Source organism: Miniopterus natalensis, chromosome 20 (assembly GCF_054644295.1).
Source record: "Miniopterus natalensis isolate mMinNat1 chromosome 20, mMinNat1.hap1, whole genome shotgun sequence".
Classification (NCBI taxonomy): domain Eukaryota; kingdom Metazoa; phylum Chordata; class Mammalia; order Chiroptera; family Miniopteridae; genus Miniopterus; species Miniopterus natalensis.
In genome coordinates this window covers 8,988,078-9,011,257 of record NC_142100.1, presented here as the reverse complement: position 1 = coordinate 9,011,257, position 23,180 = coordinate 8,988,078, and the positions used below count along the sequence as shown (strand labels likewise).

Genomic DNA, 23,180 nt, shown 5'->3' with positions numbered 1-23,180 from the left:
GCCAAAGCTCAGCTTGGTCCCCAGTCCAAAGATCTCCCCAACTGAAAACCACGGTCATCCACCCCTGTCAGCCCTTGCAAGGAAACCACTCCAAATAGCCTGCTGAATTTTCGCTATGAGTGCTGTATTCTGCCTTGGGAAATCCTGAACGAATTAGGAGAATTGCACTCTCCACCTTGGCTGCACCCTGGCGTCACCCGGGGGTGCTGTGAAAAAGGCTGGAGTCTCTGGCTCCCCAAGCGAGCCGCTGAAGTCTCGGTACCCACTTGACTCAGCTGACCTGTGAAATTTCCATGGCAACGCTCCTCCCTCAGTTCTGATTTTACACTGCTGGTACCACTTATATCAAAAGCTTAGTAGAAAGTAAAGACTAGGATCCTCAAAAAGACAAGACAGCCAGCAAAGGTGGCTAGCCGAGGTCGTAAAGGACACGTGGGACTAGCTCCATTTAAAATCAAGGTGCATTAGGGAGAAAAAGGGACATCTGTAATATTTTAAACAAAAATAAAATTTTAAAATTTAAAGCAAAAAAAAAAAAAAAAAAGAATAAAATAATAAAATAAAACAAAATAATAAAATAAAATAATAAAATAAAATCAAGGTGCTCTGGCAGCCACACAGGCCAACCCCATCCTGGTCAGAACCTGGGGATGAGTGATGGGGGTGGAGGGGGCATTACCCACTTGCATGAGAACGCTGTATCTTCAAGGTCCACCCCATTCCACCCCTCCTCTTCTCAATTTTTATAAAATAGAACCAAAATCCTCACCCAAAGCAGCAGCAGGCTGCACGGAGAGTGAAATATAACATCCTGCTCTTTCCATCTCCACATTATCAATCATTGTGAAGCAGTGAGAATTTCAGAGTCAAACACTCCGCTCCTCTAAGTGCCACTCACGAGTCTGAAATTTTAAGAAGAAAAAAATAAGAGTTGAAATAAATCTATGTCTCCCTTTTCCTCAGCCAAAAATCCGGGGGACACCTTACTTCAGAGTCTCCTTTACAAACGTGCACCAAGAACATGAAAACATAGCCTCCACTTTTGATGTCTTATCTAGGGAAACCAGGTTCCCTTGGAGGAGCTCACCAGGCAGCGAGTCCCTGGTGTTTATTGTGTTAAACGGGACATTGTTTGTATCCAGCTGTGAAACGCATTGAAGTAATGCTGAGTGGCCATGCTCTTTCTGGGACCTCTCTGTTCCCCGTTTGCCAAAGAGGAAGGTAAAAGGATCCTCATAATGACACAGCAGACCAGAATTTGACCAGGCAATATTTACATAGCTTCCCTTCCCTCTAGAGGTTGGAAGCATTGGCCCAAGGCACCTCAGTTCTCAAAAGACTCCCCTCAGACCTTGTATTAGGGTTACCATTCATCTATACCACACCTCGCCCTACTCCCACCACCTCCACTGAAAAAATGTCCCCAAAAGACCTTCATGTCAAATGTAACTGCATCGGCCCAGCTTGACTTTTCTCTGGGTTTGTTTTTTGGTTTTGTTTTTTTTAAAATTGGGGTCATAAAGGAAGGAAAGGGGCAAAGATATGGCACCTGTGCTTCAGACGACACTGCCTTCTGTGATCTTCAGGAACCGGAGTGAGCACACTTTAATTTCTGTAGCATTTTCCTCAATAGTGTCTGAAAGGGTGTTTTTTAAAAAAATCATCTTCCACTTCAAAATTGCAATGGATGGACTAGTGGTCGCACTCCATGCAATTAAGTTTGACTACTTTAAAGTCATTAATTCACTCACCCTCCAGTTGTGATGGCAGCTTTTCTACAAGAGGCCCTACACCTGGTGCTTTCTTTTAATTCTGCTCTGTTGCCTCTTGTTAGGGTTGAATAAAGCTAGATTGCTGGAGCAAAGATAACAAACATAGTTTTTGCAAACCTTTGCCTTCTCAGAGGCAGCAAAGTGATATCACTCAGGTTCTTCCCAGGATCAACCCCCAAACTCCAGCAAAGGAATGAATGAATGAACGGATAAGTGAATAAATTGTTCCATTCAGTCATGAAAGCATCACCCTACCTGGAATTGTTAAGGATTAAGTACACAGCTTTAAACAGAAACGGAGGCAGAATGTCTCCCACTAACCTGAAAAAATATAAACATAGATGAGACTAGCGATATGCTCTTTAGAATTATGAAAATTTCAGTTAGAATAGGCCTCAGGGATCATCTAATAAAATAGAATTAATTAATGGACATTCATGAAGAGATCAGGTGAGGGGAAAACCATTGAGACTGAGGCAAAGTGGTGGACTAGCAGAGAGCAGCTGCCAGGGGATGAAAACAGGTGAGCTTAGGAGCAAATTTCAAAAACATACCCTCTTGGAAGCATCGCTTCCATACCACCTGTAAGCATCTTGATTCTCCACAGCAGTGGCAGCTATAAAATGGGCGTCATCAAACAGAGCTATCTTGAAGCACTTATTTCCAATTCAAAACGGAGCTTTATGTTGCGTTTGTCATAAATCCCCGCAATCTGCTCTTCCAGATGACCGTGACTGCAAAGCACAGCCTGCTTAGATATCCGACGGCCGGACGACAGTTCGCTGCCATCCTTCCGTGCACATTCCACATGAGCACATCTGTCCCTCGGCCAGGCCCTGTGCATAACCGTGAAGCACAGGACATCCATTAATGATGAACACTTTGAGCAAAGACGCCTTGATAGAAAAACTCAGCAAAATGTTCTTTACTACTGAGCACCCTTGGTATCCTCGTGGACAGCATCATAGACGTTGTAAGAAACTGAATCCTCCAAAAGGCAGGTGATACTGAGGTTTTCAGTAACCAAAGAGAGATGTTGTCCTGGGTCTCATTTGCTATTTGAGAAAATGCAATCAGGTGTAGTCACAAAAATGCAATCAGTTATATTCACAAATACGTTATATAGCAAAATAATAATAAAATGTCTTTTCATCCAAAAAAAAAAAAAAAACTTGCTAAGGGAGTTAGAGGAATGAATACAAAATATGTTAAAATCTTTGGTCTTAAGAGCTCCTCTTTGCCTTAATGCATAGTCTCATTTCTTTCTCCAGTAACCTCACCTCTGCCTCCCCAATCCTGGGGAACTTTACATATTTTTATTTATGGATAGGGTGAGGGTGAATCTGTTAGCCTGGGGGAGGCCCTTTCTCTTACTCCTGTTTGGATTACAAATCTCTTGCCCCAGTAGTTTTCAGTCTCACTCCAAATGCTCCCTAGTTTGCACATCGGGCTACCCACCCTAAGAGCCTCTTTATGCTGAAGATATGTATGAATGTGTGTGTGTGTGTTATGTGATGGGAATCAAAGGACTGACAAGGTCACACACATGTTAGAATCTAAAGAGCCGGGTCTGGAGACTCCTCTTTCTCATGGACCCTGTTCTGCTCACTACCTCTATTTCCTGGACTTATCTCCCTGAGCAGATTTCCCACTCTGCTTTCTTTGTAATTTCCAGGGGCTCAATCTAGGTTTGCAGCCTGTCAGGGGCTACAGGGGCATGCAGATAATGAGAGATAAGGAGTGTGACATCTCGTTGGCTACCCTTTAAAATCTGGAATTGCTTTTTGGGAGAGCAGGAAGCAACTTCCTTCCTTTCCCATCATGAATAGCAGAAAAAATGGGAAACCCAGAGAGACTGAAGCTCACTGAGAGGCTTTGGACTTTATTGGGGGTGGAAAGAACCTCCAAAGGCAGGAATGCTGCTGCTTTACACACAGGGCCACACAGGGCCAGAACCATTGTGAATACACAATAGTCAGTCATCATCACAGCAGGTTCTGGGAGCGCTTGAGTAAAGTAGGTCCACATTGTCAACCCCCTGTTACTTGCTTGGAGAAACCAAACCATGACAAAATACTGTATCTCAGATGTATTAGTGTGTTGGGTCTGCCATCATAAAATACAAAATACTGAGTGGTTTTCCCTCCCCCATTTCTCACAGTTCTGGAGACTAGAAGTCCAAGATCAAAGTGTTACCAGGGTTGTCTTCAACCGAAGCCTCTCTCTTTGGCTTGCCGTGGCCACCTTCTTGCTGTGTCCTTTCCTGGTCTTTCTTCTGTGGTCTTCCTCTTACAAGGACACCAGTCACATTGCATCAGGGCCCATGCATTTGATCTCATTTTCCTCTTTGAAGACCCTATCTCTAAATACAGTCACATTCTAAAGTACTGAGATAGGGCCTCTAAGATATGAACTTTAGTGGGGCACAATTCAACCCATAACCAGTCACCGAGAGCAGAACCAAGACTGGAACCCAAAGTTTCTAACCCTAAAGCATTAATTTGCCATTGATTCCCATCCTTTCCCAGGTTAAATAATCTCACAGAATTATGACATGCTCTAATTGGGGGTATCTCATGGTGATATCATTGTAGCCCTCTCAGTGGCCAAACAAGGAAGCTGAGCCCTAAGTGCCTTGCTTAGAATCATAGAACCCCTGGATAGCCCCGAGGGGTGCCACTCAGGTATCTTCCCCCTACTTCCTACTGGGATCCTTTCTCGGGTCCAATCTCCTGTTCTCCTAAACTCCACAGGAGGCTCACTTGCTAATCTGTGGATTGTAAATCTATGGCACAAGGAAAGAGCTTGGTACAGGATGGTGAGGGAGCAGTAACTATGGAGCAAGAAAGCTCTTGCCCCATCTCCCTTGGGAAAGAGTTGGAGGGGTAAGCTAGCTTTAATGAGCCTTCCTGCCCCTTTCCCCGCTCCTCCTCTTTTATGCTGCTCCTTAAGGCAGCTGTTACCAATTTCAGCAATTTTCTTTGGGCAAATTGAAGGCTTCAGGTGACAAACAGAACTGGTTGCATCTTCCTACCTAGAGAATGAGATGGCTTAGGCCCTACTTCCACCCCACCCCTGCTCCCAGACTGGGTGGTTAGGGCTATAGGCACTTCCCCAGTGGGCATCCACGACCCTCCCTGCCTCCCACATATGCACAAACAAGGCAGGCTTCCAGGTCTACAGCCAGCTCTGAAACCCTGTCTGAAAGGGACTCCACACTGTTCCGCACTCCATTCTCAGCTCATTTGTTTTCCCGACACCACCAAGATTTTATTATTTGCATGACCCTTGGAATGATTACCCATTCTGATGCTTGACATTATAGGAAGAGTAGAAAGTAGGACACAAATATACATGCACACACACACACACACACAGAATTTGGTACAGAACTTGGAGACTGGACATCTCTATCAGCCGACCACACCCAGAGTGCTGGGGGGAGGGAGGGTGTTGGTCTCAGGGTCCCTGGTTAATCCATTGAGGTGAAAATGAAGCCAACACATGAGTACTGATTTCATGTAACCCTGAAAAGCAGAAAATGAATCAGTATCAGGTGGACATTTCAGGTGAAATTTCCCTACCAGTTTTTCCTTGATTTGGTTTTGTTGGTCTTGTACTCCTTCTTTAGTTATTTCAAAAAAGAGGGATGTAGCTAAATAATCGGTCGGCTTCTCAGCCTGTCAGTTTCAGCGTGGACACTGGGTATCCAGCCATGAGCAAAACGAACTCAACTTCTGCCTTCGGGGAGCTTACAATCTAATGAAGGGAGGGAGACCTTAGATGTGTCTCCAATAAGGATGTGATAGCAACTGTGAAGACACACGAAGGGAGAGTTTAAAATCTAGAGGAAGGTGCTCAAGTGATCTCTTAGAAATCCCCTCCAAAAAAGGGAGGAAGGAAGGGAGGGGGGGAAAGAAGGGGGGAAGGGAAGGGAAGGGAAGGGAAGGGAAGGGAAGGGAAGGGAAGGGAAGGGAAGGGAAGGGAAGGGAAGGGAAGGGAAGGGAAGGGAAGGGAAGGGAAGGGAAGGGAAGGGAAGGGAAGGGAAGGGAAGGGAAGGGAAGGGAAGGGAAGGGAAGGGAAGAAGGGAAGGGGAAGGAAGGAAGGGGAAGGAAGGAAGGAAGGAAGGAAGGAAGGAAGGAAGGAAGGAAGGAAGGAAGGAAGGAAGGGAGGGAGGGAGGGAGGGAGGGAGGGAGGGAGGGAGGGAGGAAGGGAGGGAAGGAGGAAGGAAGGGGAAGGAGGAAGGAAGGGGAAGGAGGGAGGGAGGGGGGAGGAAGGAAAGAAGGGGGGAAATATAAAGGAAGGGCCAAGGATAGAAAACCTTAACCTGGATGGTAAACCATTACTTAGACAACTGTTCAGGGCTTACCTCCTCCCGTACAGCGGAAGGCCTCATTGTCAAATCTCCAACCTTTCTGAAAAGAATTCAGAGCACGGGGCATCCTTGGAGGATATATTATGGGGTGCAGAAGCACCTTCTGTTTTGTTTGTGGTTGTTTGGAATAGTGTGTTTATCCCCTTGGAAGGAAGAGGATCTCTCCAGGAATAAAAATGCAGGGGCCACAGCTCTGGCAGCCGGCCCTCTCCCCTCCCCAGCCCGGCGTGTTTGGCTAAGCAATTGTCAGGAATGTGCTGGGCGGGGGCGCCTCGCCATCCGCGCCGAGCCTCCGCAGCCCCAGTCACGGTCCCAGGCTGGCCTTTCACCTCCTAGCTCTCCCGGCTGCTCTTAGTAAGCAGCAAAATGTTTCAATATGTTGAGCTTTGGGGGAGGGACCGAGAGAAAAATCGGGATATTGTTGAGAAGGAAATAATGAATAACCTTGCCGCCAGCCCCCATACCCCCCACGTGGGGAGATCTGGGTGATAAGTGTGCCTTCTCCAGAAATGGAATCCTAGCGATTGCCTTTTGCTCAGAAATCTCCAGAGACAGTTGGGGGAGGGAGGGGGGAGGGGAAGGGGGAGCTGGTACTAAACAAATTTTCTCAGTGCCCAGCACCAAAGCAGTCAGCCACCTTGGCACCCAGGGGAGAGAGAGGAGAGAAAAGCTTGGGAAACTGAGGGCAGTTCTCAGAAGTGCACAAAGCCCCCAGTTTTGTTCTTACATATTGGTATTGATACACTCCCATCTCTACTCTTCCCATCACCTCCGATTCCCCCTCCCCTCCTCCAAGTTCATCGTTCGTTCTGGGCAGGGGCCTGGTGAGCAGGTCCCAGTGCCGGGGCTCTCGGGAGAGGCTCATGCAAAGGGTGTGAAAGCCTCCAAGGCCTCGCTGCTTTGTGGGGACTGGCCCTGGGATTGGGCAACTGAGAGAGTGGATGTGACCTCAGACTCAGAAACCTGAGCCCGTTCAAGACCAGGTCTCCAAGTGGAAGGGAAGAAATAAGCCACCTTCCAAATCCTGAGGAAATACAAATTTGAGGACCCAGAAATGACTCGTTAGCAAGAGTGCCTTTAAATGTGTATGGTGTATTTTGTTTTGTTTTTTAAATTAAAACCCCCTAGTAAGTTGTTTCTCTGGCATTTACAATGCACTTCCCTCTTCTAGATGCTGCCTAGAAAATGTGGGTCAGAGGAGGTGAACTCCTGGGGAGCATCAAATAAAGGGAAGGAGTGCCTTATAAGTAGAAAAAAGCTTAAAGGCCTGAAAAATCAGACTTCGCTTATATTATTTAGGTGTAAGGAAAAATAATTTGCATAGCCATCATTTGAAACTAAATAATCAGCTTCAAGAAGGCCCGGGTCTCCTGTCTCCCCTGGGCTTAAAGGAGGGGTCTTTACATTTATGATGTGTGTGTGTGTGTGTGGTTCCCAGGGCTCCTTGAAATTTCCTAGTCACACAGGGTGGGCTCTGGAAAAGCAGCTGGGGGCAGCTGGGTGGCTGTCTATAAAACAATTCATCAGACGGCAGTTGAAATATTGATAAGAAAACGGAAATCAAATTAAAAGAGGGGAAAAGAGAGAGGAAGAGGGAGTGGGGTGAAGAGCTGGAGAGAGAGGCAGCCGGAGGAAAGCTGCAGGTCGCACAAACTTAAGTGGCTCCTCCAGCCCCCCAGGATGCGCAGAGGGTGAGGCGCCCGTGCGGACGCGCAGGGAAGGAAAGTCAGGCTCGGACTCCCGGCCGCCAGCAGGTTTGATTCCGCACCGCCCAGGGCTGGGCTCCGGGCACAGAGAATTCGCACAGGGACCTAAACATCCTGGCGCGGCCCGAGGTGCGCTCCCGCCTGCCTCGCAGGGAAGGGCGCCTACGGTGAGTGCGCGTCCCTGGGGGACCCTGGGGGGACGCGGGCTCCGCGCCCCTCTCCGCCAGCTGCCAGCTCCAGTGGCCGTCAGGAAACGCGAAGCTTTGCGGGGCTCTGACTTCCAGTCTCTCCGGGGCTTTTCTTTTTTTCTCTCTCTCCATTTCCCTCCCTCCCCTCTCTTTTCTTGCAAATTTCACTCCAACTTTCAAACAAACTGCGGGAGACCCTGGAGCAGGGGAGGAGGCGGGGAATGGGAACCTAGGAGCCCCGGAGAAACGTACCTGGCCCCTGATTCGTGTGTGTGTGTGTGTTGTGGCTTCAGGAGCCAAAAAGCTGGAATTTGTTAGTGGGTTGAAAAGTGCTTTATCGGAAACACATTGGCTGCCGGAGAAGCCGCGCGCTGCCACCTTAAACATGGTTTAGGCGAAGGAAGGAAGGAAGGGACCCATGGCCGGTCCTGGCCGCGCAGGGTGACGGCCGCAGAGGCACCTGGCATTCTGGGGTCCTTTTTGCGCCTCCGGCCCCAAATTCAGACCTCAGACACCGTCTCCCCTGCCCCTGAATGAGGCCCCGTCATTCACTGTCTTGCCTCTGCCCGCAAACCTGTTTTCTTTTAGAAGCGGGCGCTCTGGGAAGGGGCCCTGGGCAGACCTCCGGACCCTGGGGCCAGCCTTCGTGAGCGCTCCCCGGGGTGGCCTAGGGGGGCGGGGGAGACGGGCAGAAGGCCTGTGCCCCCAAGGGCCCCAGCGCTTGCACTTCAGTTAGTATCCGTTCCCTGGGGCCTCGGCCTGCGCAGGCGGGTGAACCCGCCACGAAGCTGGCCGCGTTCTCCCCTCCGGCCAGGCCCCGGGACCCACGGGCGTCCCCGGGCGTGAAGCTCCCCAGGCCTGGGGGAGGGGGAGAGGAAGGTGTCTGGGATTTCGGGCGGAGGGAGGTTGCAGGACAGTAGGGAGCAGACCCAGAAGTGTGAGCTGCGCTGGTCCTCAGTGTTCACCATCCCGTAGCCTGAAGCCCAGGGGCGCAGGCTCAGGGAGGGCTCCGGGTACCTGACCCCTCGGACCCTCCCCGGCAGATCCACGAGGCTTGGAGGCCCCCGAACTCGAGCAAACCTGTTTTCTTTTAGAAGCGGTCCCTTCCTTGCCATTCCCCCTTCACCACCCCCACTCCCACCCCCACCCCTCACCCGTGCTCCACCCGCGGGTGACCCAGGTTTCTCCTACCCAGGTTGGTTCTGGGCCCTTCCCGACCCGTCCTCACCAACCCAGGATGTTTCAGACAGTCCCCGACACGTCGTCTTACGTCAAGGTAAGACAAGACAGCGCCTTTAAACAGGTAATAACCCCCAGTCCCTCTGTACCCCGGGGAAGGGAGGTTAGGCTGGTGGTGGGGGCGGGTCAGTCCGCACTCTCAGCGGGTGGGTCTGAGGTCGCGAAGCTCGGACCAGCTGCGGGTGGCGCGGACCCTCCGGACTCCTCGGTTGAGGAATCCCCGGCCGCTTCTGACCGAGGGGAGCCGGGCGGAGGCTCTGCCGGGGAAGCCCAGACGGCGGCCCCCGGCCCGCGCCCAGCGTCGGGTCCCACGGGCTGCGCGCTCCCGCCGCTGGCGCACCGCAGGCTCTGCGTTCAGGGTCGGCGTGCCTTGTGGGTGTGCGCGGGGTGACCGTGTGGGTGCTCAGGGTGCGCGTGTGTGGGTGCTCGGGGTGCGCGTGTGGGTGTGCGCGGGATGCGCGTGTGAGTGCGCGCGGTGCGCACGGGGGCGAACGCGATGCGCCTCTCTCCCTCGCCCCACGCCCCCACCTCCTCGGCCCCACCTTCCTCGGCCCCACCCCACCCCACCCCTCCAAGGCGCAGATTGCTATTTGACAGCAGATCGGAGGCTGTTTTTTGTGAGGTTTTTTTCTTTTCTACGTGTTCCCAAGAATGTAAACAAAACGAGGCCAGGACAGCTGGGTTACACGTTTAATGAAAATCGGCCAGCGGGGCGGGGCCGAGGGTGCGGACGCGGTGGCCTGGCCCCGCCCTCCTTCCCGACTCCGCTCCGAGTGGCCCCCAGGCTCCAGCGTGACCGGCCCCAGAAAGCCCAGGTGGTGAGCGCTGAAAGTGGGCGGGAGCGCAAAATAGGCGTCCGTCCCTCCTCCCACTTGTCTGAAGGGAAATCCGTTGACCCCAGGTAGCCGGCACTAAGCGCACTCCCCTTTCTCTCGCTCCCCAGCCCCCCACCTTAGGTCTGTAGAAGTCAGTAGTCACTGCGGGGAAGCCGAGTTCTGGAGGCTTGGCCCGGAGGGAGTGTTGAATCAGCAATGAATGAATGAAAAACGAATGAACCCATGAGTCGATAATCAGTAAATGGATGGATGGACCGAGGGCTCCCGGGAGGTGGCAGAGCGCACACTGTCTGGAGCGCGCAGGGGCTCCCGGACCCCTCCGACCACCCTCCCCCACCCCAGCCCCTAGAACTGGGAGCCCAGCTCCTGAGTTCCGGCTTCCAGCTGCACCCCCGGGCTGCAGAGGGGTGGGGGTGGGGTAGTTTTTCCCACCCACACGCCCCCCCCCCCCCCCCCCCCAGTCTGCACACACCCGGAGACCCAAAACCTCAAGATGAATTCTAGAGAGGCAGGCGAATGTGAGAGTCCAGGAGCCCGACCCAGGCCGAGATGGAGAGAAAGCAAACCTTGGAGGGGAGGGATGGGCTGATGGGGTGCGCGGTCGGGTTCAGGGTGAAAGAGGAGGGGTCCCAGAGCTGTGGGCCGCCAGTGGAGCCACTCGTCGCAGGAGCTCTTTTAAAGGGGAAAAAATGGATTTTTCAAGCAGCCACAAAGTTTGTATTGTTGCACAAAGGGGTGCATTGATGACGGTGAGAGGTCTGCGTGGCCGGGACAATCTTGGGTCTGTTCCGCGGCTCCCTGCACCGACCAGTTGCCAGAGGGGCACAAACAGTCCTCGGCTGCCAAGCCCCTGCCGTTCCGCGTCAGGCACCCGCTCCCAGGTTACTGACAAACAGGGGAGCCAGGGGTGCCCACCGCCCCCAGGGAGCGACCTGGTTCTGAGAAACACAGAGTTCTCAGGGAGGCACCCGCAGGAGAGCGCTGAGGGTGGGGAGAGAGAGGGAAAGGGAGAGAGGGAACGCGGCGCCTGGGGCGCGCAGTCACTGAGTGGCGATGGTGCCTGTGGATAGCCCTGGCCTTTGCCGGGCACTGGGTCTGTACTAACTGATAGCAGCCCTAGGAGGTAGTCCAGTCTGCAGATGAAAACCAGAGGCGCCTAGAAGTTAATGTAACAGAGCCTGTAAGGGGCAGAGCCAGGACACAAGAAACAAGGGCCACGCTGTGCTGACTGCCAGGCAAGTCCCAAACATTCATGCCATCGCTGCGTCGCCCTTTGAGGTAGGTCGTATCATAACGCCAATGCTCAGGCAAGGACACTGAGGCACGGAGAGGTTAAGAAACTTGCTCAAGGCCACAGAGCTGGTAGGTGCAGGGGTGGAATTCAAACCCCAGGAGCCCACCGCCCTGTGGGAACGTTCAGCCAGGACGGGATGAGGGGTGGAGGGCGCAGGGGACCCCGTGGAGTAATCGTAACGGTGCCCGCGGGGTGAAAAGCTCTTGCCAGTCCCCAGCGTGCAGGGCACTCCTTGAAGGTCCCTTTCCCGCCCCACGCGAGACTGGCAGGGTCCTCCACTTTCCCTCTTTACGAGTTTTCCAGACCCCTTGCTCTCGCTGCCGAACCAAACAGCCTGCGCGTGCTGCCTTCTGGGCGAGACCCCCCCCCCCCCAGCACCACCTGAGGATAGAAGGCCGGTAGCCCCCAGATTGTTCCCCGAGGCCGGCCCGGCCGCAGCATCTGGCCGGCAGGTCCGAATCGGCGTTGCAAGGACTCGGGTCTGTGCTTGGAATGAATGGCGTCGGGGGCCGTTGGGAGGCTGGGCAGACGGAGATTGGAGAGGCTGGGAGTCTCCTCCCCACCGAAGCCCCCAGCTAGACGCCGCCGCTGGGTTGGGGTCCCGGCCCCCGGCTGGTGTCCGCCTCTCGTCGGCCTGCGCTCTCTGGTCAACCTCGGGCTCCCCTGGGGTTTCCTCCTCGACGCCGCGGGGTCTGGGGACCCGGCCCCGGAGCGCTGGGGCTTGGGCGCTGAGACCCTCCCCGCCCAGGCCGGCCCCCGGCCCCCCGCCGCCCGGCCCCCCACGTCGCCTTTGGAACCCACTTGGCGCTCAGGCAGGAAAGAGCGCGGGGAGCGGGCAGGGCGAGCAGAGGCTCTAAATCTTCCTTCATAGACGAAGTCTGAGAAACAAATTCAAAGCAGGCGCGCCTGCAGAGCCTTCCTGCAGAAATATGCCCCGGCATTCAAGCGCATCCAGGGGCGGCTCGGGCTGCCTTGTTTGGCTAAGGTCAGACGAGACTCGAGTTCTCCAATAAAAATAAATCTCAAATTAATTATGGCCTCGAGCGAGGGGCCAGACACTTGAAGCTGCAGTTGTGCAGTCTGGAGTTTTGGCGCTCGCTCGCCCATCCCTCCCCCGCCCCCCGCCTCTCCCCGCCCCCGCCCCCTCCCTGCCAGCTCAAATACCCGCTGCGGCCGCTGGAAGGGAGGGGGGATCCGCCCGGGGCGCTCGGCTGGGCCCCGAGTCTCTCGGCCGAGCCGGGCATCGCTCTGGGTTTTAAGTGACCGGACGGTCCGGGAGTCCGGAGCACCCCAGGGACCCGGCTCCAGTTGTCGCGCCCTCCCACGGCCAACTCGGGCAGGGTCCGGAGGAGCCCGGGAAGGCGCGTCTGGAAAGCCTTTGACCGGGTCAAAAGGGCTGACATTGAGCCGAGCCAAGACGCGCCTCCCCCGCCGCCCCCTCCCCGGGGAAGCGGGACTTCCGCATCTGTGAAAATATTGTCAATTTCGGAGGGTGCGAGGCAAGCCTCTCACCAAGTCCCAAGGAAAATGCTCCAGATCCCAATGTTTCCTGAATATTCGCCCCCCCCCCCCCCATAGGCATGCTTTCTATAAATGACCCGAGTCTTGGAAATGTGAGGTGGTCTGTTTTGTTGGTCCCCTTCCTCCCCAGTTGGTAGCTTTTGTTTTAAATGCTGGACAGGCTTTGTGGGTTGTGACCTTCCCCTGACTTGAAAGCCAGCGGGGCTGGTGGACTGGGACCTGCGGTGGCCAGCACCAGCTCCTGGTCAGCAGCCCTGCCCAGTCTGGGAAAGGGAGAGGCAGAAGTCTCTAGTAAGCCAGAAAAGAGGGTGTGTGCTAGTGTGTGGGCTGGGGTAAGTTAAGCAGTCCCTAGCTGGGCCAGGAGGAGACGGCCTGGGCGGAAAGGGGTGAGGGAAGGGGTGAGGGAAGAAGTGGGGTGAGGAGAGAGACAGGGAGGGAGAGGAGAGGGCAAGGCTTCCCCCCTTCCCAACTCCGGGACAGTTTTCATTTGCAGCAGGCCTCACCACAGGCTCGCTATCAATTTGTCTCAATGCAAACATTCAAAATATTCTCTTTGGCTGCTCGTGAAAACAATGTGAGCTGCCAGGATCAAACCATCTTTCCAGATGTCTGGTGGTAACCACATTAAACAGCACAGACTTGTTTACTGTTGTGTTTGGTTAGGGCTTTTTCCCCCTTTGGGATTTAAAAAAAAAAAGCAGCAGCCGCGGGAGAGTTGAGCATCAAATCCCGAGTTACATAAGTGGGCACGCTTGCCCACCCTCACATCCACGCAGGATGGAGGGGTCTCAGGTTCCGCCAGAGGCTGTTCAGAGTTGGGGGAAAGGGCTCCTGCTTCTGGGTAGAGGACCTTGAGGAAGGACCCGAGGTCCTCACAAAGGCCCTTGGTAAATTAGGGAATGGCAGGTCGGCGCTAGTGCCAGTCCCTGAGTCACAGAGCCCTGACAGTTAGGCCTATGCCAGCTGCTCCCCTCCCCCACCACCACCATCTTAAAAATGATAAAATTGACATAGCTTTGGCTTTGCAGGCCGGAACAGAAAGTGCTGCTGAGTCCCATAACTCAAGCCGGAGGGCAAGTCCTCACTTCGGTCTAGGTCCACATTGGGCAGTCCCAGTGGGAAAGGCAGCTCCTGCTACAAGGAGTTGGGGTGCTAAGAGACTTTGGGGTGACTGCACTGATCGGTGAGGTGAAGGCAGCCTGTCATTTTACCAGGCTGAACAGAAGGTGGGAAGAGAAACCCAGGGGACCTTTGTGCCACAGGGGCGCCTTCTCCAGCGCTAGCCCAGGCCGGTGTGTAGCCTGAGAGCGCGCGGGGCTGGAGTGGGGTGGCCATTAATGGCCTCAGCGTTCGCCCAGCAGCAGGAAGAGGGCCTCGGGGACGTGGTGGAGATGGAGTCCTTTCTGCCTGAAAGAGGGGCGGTGTGGCTGTGTGTGTGTGTGTGTGTGTGTGTGTGTGTGTGTGTGCGCGCGCGCCGCGCGCGCCCGCGCGCACTCGGGCGCCTGTGTGCGCGCGCGAGCCAGGTTTCTGGTCTGGTCCCAGTGGGAAGCGGTCTCCCCGCACCCTCCTGAAAGCCCTGCTGTCGTTTGAAGGTCGGCAGAGTCTGGGCTGAAAAGGAAACAATTTGGGGTTTGAAAGGATGTAATTCATTCTTCCTTTCCCTTTAACCTCTCTCCTCTCTGGAAAGCATGTGGAAACTCTGAAGGGGAGAGTGAGAGGGCGGGTGGCGCGGCCGAGGGGAGGAAAGGGTTAAGCCCGATTTCTTTTAATTGAACTCCAGAACTGGTGGCCCCAGGCAAAGGGGGGGACTGACCCCGCTAGCGGTAACCAGATGTGGCGGTCCCAGGGGAGCCCCGGAGCAGACCCCTGGATTGAGAAGCAGACAGGAGGTGGGGGGGGTCGGCCCGGCCCCCATTCCACCCAACCCCCCCCTACTCCCCCATACACACACGGAGTCTCAATTGCTGGCAGGCTGCACCCGCCACTCCAGGTCTGGTCACGTTCAGACCCTTGTCTGTATTCGAACCCAAAATTGGAGCTGAATTGATGAGACTAATTTCGAGAGGGGGGTGGGGGCGGCAGGGAGGGAGGGAGGGGAGGGGGGCGAGAGAGCTCTCGGGCTCAATTGCTCCTGAAGAAATAAAGAATTAATAAGTCACCTTTTTCGCCGCTGTGGACACCCTTTTTGAAACTTTTTTTTTTTCTTCTCGATTGACTCGGATCTCCTCTGGATTTTTTTTTTTTTTTTTAAATTTTCTTCCCTCCTTCCCCGGGTGGACTCTTAAATAAAAGTGAAAAGGTCCAAAGCGTGGTCTGGAGAGCGTGGACAAGGTAATCTGCTCTGGAGGTCGGGGCGAAGGGAGTCAGGCCGACAGCACGCGGGGTTCCCCTCCCTGCGCCGGGACTCCCGAGGCTGCCCCAACGCGAGCGCGCGGCCGCACTGCTGGGGGGCCGGGGCCTCCGGGCGGGGGGGCCGGGCCTCCTCAGTGGGGATGTGGTCGGCAGCTCGGGCCCCGGGGTCTCACCGGAAGAAAAGTCTGCGTCTGGACCGCGATGTTGGGTGCTGCGCTCTGGAGACCTGCCGGCCGGCGTGGAGGGAACGTCCCGCCCGAGTGTAGGTTTCCTGGGGGCCGCCCGGGTGGCATTGCGTAGGCGGCTCCGGCCTTGGCGCCGGGGGGCTTGGACCGTCGCGTCGGGGTTAGCGCCAGGGGTTTGACCCTAGAGGGCGCGGTTAGGTGGCCTAGGGTGGCGCTGGTCCCGGCGCTCGGCGGGCGCCAGGAGCTCTCCAGGAGCAGAGGGTGAAGCGCGCCGCGGGGAGGGCGCCCCGCGGCTACCATGCGCGGGGTGCGGAGCCCGCGCCCCCGAGGGCTCGCCGGGGTCCCGAGCCGCCCGGAGTCGGCGTGGCTGCGTGGGTGAGCCGCCCGGGAGCTGGCCACCTCTCGGCCGCCCAGCGCCGAGTGGAAAACTTCCCACTGGATGCGTTTTGTAATGGTTAGTTTGCTTCGGTCTGAGTCTGGATCTTCCCGGGCGGTAGGCTCCAGCTTATCCCCAGCCGGAGTAGACTCTCCCGCCCCCCCACCCCCCCCAAAAAAAGTTTGACTCCGGCTGGAAAAAGCATTAATGAACGTATCTGTGGGAAGAAACGGAAAGCGAGTGAGTCAGGAGGGCCACCTTCGGCCAGCCGCCCGGGGAGAGGGAAGGAGCCGGAGGCGTTTGGGTTAGGGCTCTGGGGGAAGGTGTCGAGGGGGGATGCAGCCTGCGGGAATCAGGGCGCGGACCCGGGCATTGTTCCCGGCTCGCTCTTATCTCTCAGGAGCAAGTATCCTGTGTGCGCGGCGCATGAATGTATCTGGGCATCTCCGCGTATATTTATACAGTGTGTGTGATGCGAAAAGCAGGAGCGGCGGAGGGGGGGCCGAGTGAGTCTGGGGGGAGGGAAGACGGCAGAGCAGAGAGGGGAGAGCGCTAGACGCGAGCGAGCGAGCGAGAGAGAGAGAGAGAGAGAGAGAGAGAGAGAGAGAGAGAGAGAGAGGAGAGACAGATAGGACTTCCTCCCGATTTGCAAAGTGAAGTCACTTCCCAAAATTAGCTGAAAAAAAAGTTTCATCCGGTTAAACTGTCTCTTTTTCAATCCGCTACAACAACAAACGTGCACAGGGGAGCGCGGGCAGGGCGCTCGCAGGGGGCGCGCAGGGAGGGCCCAGGGGCCGCAGAGGCCGCGCCCGGCTGATCCGAAGGGGCTGCGAGGTCAGGCTGCAACCGGGTCAATGTGTGGAATATTGGGGGGCTCGGCTGCAGACTTGGCCAAATGGACGGGACTATTAAGGTAAGAGAGCGGGCGGCGGGCGCGGGCGCGGGCGGGCTGGGCGGCGGGCGCCGGGGTCCCGGAAGACGTGGCCACTCTCGCCGCTTCCGCGCCGGGCTTCGCTCCGTCTCCTCCCGCGCGCGGGTGCACGTCTCAGTAGCCGGGGCACCCGCCGGCTCCCCCCAACCCGGGACAATCTCCCCCTTACCCCCTGCCCCCCAGAAGGGAGCCCGGCCCCTCCCTCCGCGCTGCCAGCAGGCTGCGGGCGAGGGCGGTATGAATCCCGGGGCGGGGGGGGGGGGGATCCCGGGCGCGGGTCGGAGCCGGGGACCCGATTCGGCGGGTCCATCACTCCCGCCCGCAGGCGGGGCGCCCTGGCCCGGGGCTGGGTACCGTCGGCGGCGGGCTTCCCCTCGCCCGGCGCTGGCCGCGGTGGGGGCGGAAGCCGCCGCGCCAGCAGCTCGGGTCCCTGCCCGGTGGGGCCTGGCCCGGGCAAGTGGGTTGGTCGCCCGGGGACCCGCGGGCAAGCGAAGGCTCCTGTGCTCTGCCCGAGCCGGCGCCTCCAGATGGGAGCCCTGTTTACATGTCAGAGCGGCCGGTTTCCCTTCCTCTCCGTTCGTGTCTCTGTGGCCCGTTCTCCACGCTCGCGGGCGGCGGCTCCCGAGACTAACTGGCGGACCTGCCCGCTTCCCCGGCCGGGGCAGGGCGTCTCCGCAGCCTGGGTCCGCCCCGCGCCCCGCGCCCGCGCCCTCGCCCCGCGCCCGGCTTCCGCGCTGCGCCGCGGGCTGCGCGCCTGCTCCGCGGGAAGGGCACCGGTGCCCTCCAGAGCCGCGCGCCCTAAGGTGGCCGGCCAAACCCTGCCCCCACCCCTACCCTCACCCCACGCCCGTCGCCCGGGTTGGGTTGCAAAGTGCAGCCCAGAGCGAGGGCCGAGGGTCTGGGTTTCAGGTCCGACCTCAGAAGGGTTAAGTGCCTCCTCCCTCTAGAAGGGGAAGTGGGGCTAGGAGCCGAGAGGAGGGACACCCCCTAGCGCAACCGGCCCTAGAGGAGCGAGGGGAATGAATGGGAGCCCGAGTCGGCGGGGCTGGGCGGCGAGGCAGTTTTGCAACACGAAGCAGGAGTCAGTCTGGAAAAACTATTAGCCTGGCGAGGGGAGGACTGGCAGAGCCCGCCTTTCTCCCAGAGCCCCACGCAGTCACCCTCACGCTCAGGCTGAGTAAGAGACAGCCAAGATGCTGGGCTTGGAGAATGCAAAGAGATTTTTATCATTTGGGTGGGGTAGTGGTTTTTATTTTCTAAGTTGTGTGTGTGTGTGTGTGTGTGTTCTGAAAGTTTGAAATATGCTGACTTAGGTAAAAGGCCCTTGAAAATCTGGAGATGAGATAACTGAGGGTGATGGGTTAAAGGGTGCCTGTGCGAGCCTGGGTTCCTCAAGTTTCCAGTGTGTGGTCCAGGGAGGATTGCTCTAGGAGGCTGTCGGTCATGGACACTTCATGCTTGTTTTTCTTCACACTGGTGTGTGCATGCAAGTGTCTCTGTATCTCTGCTTTAGTAATAAGATGCTCCACTCTAGAAAACTCCTCTCATTAGGACACCTGCCACTTACCCAGAAGGAGCCCCTCTGATCCGGAAGAGTGGTAACATGGCTCCGGGGTCTTGATGTGGACACTCTAAGGAGAAGTGAAGCAATTTCTTCTCCACGATGCTCAGGCCTCTGACACAGGCCCAGAGCAGAGGGAGGAAGCTGTGGTCTCTACCCAAGATGTGCTAATCTCCTTAGATACACACACAGGGATTGGCATGGCAGGCAGAGAACAGGCGTAGGCCAAGGCCCTGGCACTGCATGCCGAGGATGGGAGTGAAAGTCTTCTTTTCCATGTGGGGCATGAGAGCCTGAGAGTCCCTCAAACCCTCCACGGGAGCACCCTGGTCTCTCATCTAGGAGACCTGGCTGTGCTCACCCACCCACAGAGCTGTGGCTTTTCAAGGTATTTTCAGTCCCCAATGTTCAGAAGGATTGAGTTGTTAAGTGTATACTTTGGCATTTAAATTGTGTGAAAGCCACATTTGTTTGTTCACATGTGATCTTTGGATTTGGGGGTTCCTGGACCCCACTCCCACAATGGTTCGAACACTGTTCTTGGAGAGTGGGCAAGAAGAGGTCAGCTAACTTCTGGTCTGTTTGTGAGAGTGCACAGTTCATTAAATCTGTCTGAGCTTCAAAATCTTTGCAAAAATGTAACAGTGGGCCTAAATTATCTCTACAATAGGATCTTTCCAAATCCCCTCTGTTCCTAAAATATTACGGGCATATGCTCTTACAAGAATACATACTGGATGTCTGTGAAATCCAGTTCTATGCTGACAGAGGTCTGAGAGACCTATATATAGGGAGAGACCTATGTATCATGTCTAATCTGCAGACACAAATCCAGAAAGGGTGTTCCCTGTATGAATGGCCTTGAAAAACCATCTTTGAGTAATTTTGGGATGTGATTTTTACGCACCTGCGTATTTTTTTCCTCATATATAAGGCATGCCTCTCTTTTAAAATGCCTGTCAGCCTCAGCACTGAGGAGGTATTTGGGCCAGGATGCCAGAGAAGTCTGATTTCTTTGCAGAAGCCCTTTATTTTGTGCATAATTCCATCTGACTCCAAAATCTCAATCTTGCTGCCCTTATTACAATAAGCCTTCTGTATTATGTTTTCTTCTCATTTCCCAGAGTGTCTCCTGGGAAGGCTGTGAGCATCATGTTGGGTACACCAACGTTTTCAGGGACCATTCTGCTCTTTCTGCCACAGACAGTTAACCTGCAGTATTAAACAACACCCTACCCCGCCCCTGCTCCCCACAGTGATATTATCAGTGTTGAAAAGCACATGATAGTGTTTGCTGCTCTAAGAAATGACCTGGTTTCAAAAACTACATCTTAGTTCTAAGCAGCCTTCAATCAACTCTTATTATTTTATCTGTAGAAAGCTTGATTCAATGCCCATGATGCCATCAACTATGGCAAAACAATCCAAGAAGATGCAGACGTAGTGAGTGAAACAGGGAAAGGAACAGCAGACTTGGAGTCAGGAAACAGGGTTCATTCTCAGCTCTGCTACTTAGTTGCTGATTGCCCTACAGCAAGGCACTTGTTAGGTCCTTGAGTCTCGGTTTCCTCATCTATGAAATGGGGCCAAAGTAGCTCCCTGATATAAGTCACAGTAAAAATTAAAGTCTGTGCTTTAGTTGCATGCACATTGGTTGAACTTCTCCTTGGGGATTGGTCTTCTGTGGCTCGATTGGTTAAAAAATTAGATCATAGCCCGGCCGGGCTTGGCTCAGCGGTTGAGCATTGACCTGGGATCCAGGCGATCGGGGTTCAATTCCTGGTCAGGGCACATGCCCGGGTTGCGGGCTCAATCAATGACTCTCTCATCATTGATGTTTCTATCTCTCTCTCTCTCTCTCCCTCTCCTTTCCTTTCTCTGAAATCAATAAAGATACATTAAAAAAAAAAATTAGATCATAGGCCTGGGTTTACTTAGATCATAGGCCTAGGTTTACCATAATACATGTTTCATTAACTTAACAAATATTAACCATGTGTTTCTTGTGTTCCAAGGCTTAAAACTCATGGTTTATGTGTCAAGAGTAAAACAGGGATCAAACCTTGCTGGAATTTACACTCCAGTGGAGGTGACAGACATGTAAATAAGTAATTCTATGTCCAGAGATGACGTATCGTCTGAAGAACAGTAAAGCAGGTTAGGGGATAAAACGTGATGTAGCTGTATCAGCCAGGATGCTTGGGGACGTCGCCTTGAACAAAGTCCAGTTAAGGACAGCTATTCAGTTTTCCCCTTACTTCAGGGACATCCAGCACCATGCAGCCAGCAAATGATGGGAGAGCAAGACAGAAAGGTTGAGGTGAGAGCTCGCTCTGCAAAGCAGCAGAGTGTCTGCCCCAGACAGGCCCAGGAGGGTAGGTTGTCGCTGATGGGCAGTGCCTGTCCAGCAGGGAGAGCAGCAGAGGGAGGACCGCTTGGGAACAGAGACTTTACTCATGTCCCCAAAGAGACATTGCCTTCACTTTGAAGAGTGTACACTCACACACATCTTTTGATCTTCGTGTCACCTAGATTCATTGGGTCTGTCCTTGTGACCACACAGAATGGCTTCCCTCAGGGAATTACCAAATGGTGACCTGGAGATGTTTTGGTTTATGTTTGTGAATAATTTCTACCTAAAAGATTCCTTCTGCTTCTGCTACTATTCAAATTTAAGCTTACAGGTTTGCAAATTTAGAGATTATTTAGCTCGATACTCTCATGTTATGGGTGGGAAAACTAAGGCCTAGTGTTGTTCAGTGACTTAGTTAAGGTCACGCAGATAACTGAGTCAGTGAGAATTCAGGGCTCCTACCTTTCAGACTAGTGTTCTTTCCACTTATACCATAAAGATTTCATTCACTTTCATTATATTATTATGAATGATAGAATCCTGGATGCAGTGTCAGTGTGTGCATGCATGTGTGTGTGCATGTAAGAGAGAGACAGAGAGGCAGAGAGAGAAGGCTTTAAAAATGATGAAGAATTTGATACTTTGCAATAAAGACACTTTTATTATTTAATGAAAAATGTATTACTACCATCTTGAATTATTTCCATACTTTAAAAAATATCAAATTTTCAGATTGGATTTTTACATAACTGCTTCCTGAAATAAATTTTTCTTTTCTCATAGACTAACAAGGTCTCCATCACCAGAAGACAGCAAAAAATAGAGTATTTTACTTAAACAGCCCTCAGTAGGCCCCTTTATAGACCAGGGATAGGTGGCCTGAATTTTTATTTCAATAATTTTAATAGCTGAATGTTTGACTATATAAGTATAATACATTCAGATACATGAGAACATATCTTATTGACTCACCTTCCAAGCTGTGCAGTAAGCAGGTCTTGAAGAACAATCACTTTAAATAAGATTTAGGATTTCACCGTCTTCTGTTGGGGGTCAACCAGTTAACTTGGCATTGGTTTAAAAAAGGGGTTGATTTAAACCAAACCTATTTTCTAAAAATGTAACACTAATAGTGAGTTGTCCCAGGAAAAAAAATTGGGAAACATTTTATGATGATGAACCACTAGGCAGGATTTCTAATGGACTGAGGCCTTTATTCTACCTCAAACTACAAAAAATATGCCTAAACTGTAAGTCAACATTTTTGTTTTGTTTCGAATAACATGACTTTCTATTTTGGGCTTGTACTTAAAACAGTCTATTTTTTCTGCTTGTTGTTTTGTGACAGAATGAGAAAGCTAGAGGACATTGGCCACTATGTACGCACACACAATCTCACAAAATCTTCCACCAACCATAGCAACTTTTTTTGTAATCTCAGGGCTGTGCAGGTGTCTTTTGCTCTTCAGGAGGCCACACCCTGTTTCGTTTTCTGTTGCTTTTATGATTTATATCTATATATTTCTATCCCACTCGTGTGTTAATCCATCGGTGGGGTGGTATTACTAAGTGGTGCCGTTCTAATTCTCCCATACACCCGATAGGCCCAATCCCAGCAGCCTGTGTACTTGGAGATGTTTCCCCAGAGGCAACAGATCCGATTTGTCTATCTTCACATTGTCATCTCTAGGACCAATATTCTGGAACTTTGACAGAATTAGACAACCTGTGGAATAACCCTTTTCTGTGCAAAGCTAGCTGGCCTTACGAGACTCTGTAACCTTGGCCCCATTGGCATCATAAACCGATGTCAGCCGTGTTAATATAGGTCAGTGACTGTTCAAGTTAGGAAGGCCTATGGCATGACTGCCAGGCAGGCACTGAACTAGGTGACTAAGTGCTGTCAAGATACGATGTTGGTGGCAAAAAGGCTGCTGTCCTGGAGACCCAGCAGGAGAACAAACGTGTGTGTGTGCGCGCGTGCTCACACATGCTCGTGCTCACTTGAGCATACTGGAATGCAGTGAGTGTTACATTAGCCTAGAGAAAGCAAAGAGCAATTTCAAATGGACAGGCAGAAAGGTCTGGTAGCAATAGTTACTTACGTAGCCCCTTCTGTTTACAAAGGACTTTCACATACACCCTTGCATTTAATCCTCACAATAGCACTGTGGAAAGTAACATTGTCACATTACTGTTTTGGGAGAAATTAAAGTACAGAGAAGTCAGATAACTTGCCCAGGGTGACAGCTACTAGGTGACAGAGTTGAGATTCAAGCAGAATGTTTCTGATATGGGAGTACTTGTACTGCTTCTTGGCATAGGTGGATGGGTGGGCCCGGATGGTGACTTTGAAGGCTGGGTAGGACTTGCACAGGGAGATATGGGCCAAGGTCTATCTAGGAAAGTGAAATACTTGGGTGTGTGTTGGGGGGAGGGTGCATATAAAGGAGAAGGCAGGAGTGGAAAGATTGGGTGGAATTAGACTATG

At 53.4% G+C, this 23,180-nt stretch overlaps 1 protein-coding gene and 1 pseudogene across 5 annotated transcripts in view; both read left to right on the top strand.

The window, feature by feature from the left end:
* The first annotated feature begins 2,285 nt into the window (after nucleotides 1-2,285).
* On the top strand, nucleotides 2,286-2,777 carry LOC107530467 (large ribosomal subunit protein mL42 pseudogene; annotated as a pseudogene).
* A 12,240-nt stretch (nucleotides 2,778-15,017) lies between these two features.
* The window catches only part of FLI1 (Fli-1 proto-oncogene, ETS transcription factor), a 113,426-nt gene continuing 105,263 nt past the window's right edge, over nucleotides 15,018-23,180 (top strand). For 2 of the 5 annotated variants that reach the window (XM_016204462.2, XM_016204461.2), the window contains exon 1: nucleotides 15,018-15,262. Coding sequence is in view for 2 of the 5 variants with exons in the window: in XM_087828518.1 (XP_087684644.1) it covers nucleotides 16,699-16,757 (59 nt within the window). In the remaining 3 variants the exon portion in view is untranslated. Of the gene's footprint in view, nucleotides 15,263-15,469; nucleotides 15,546-16,669; nucleotides 16,758-23,180 lie in introns of those variants that run through there. The other 3 variants (XM_087828518.1, XM_016204460.2, XM_016204463.2) reach the window with 2 other exon arrangements.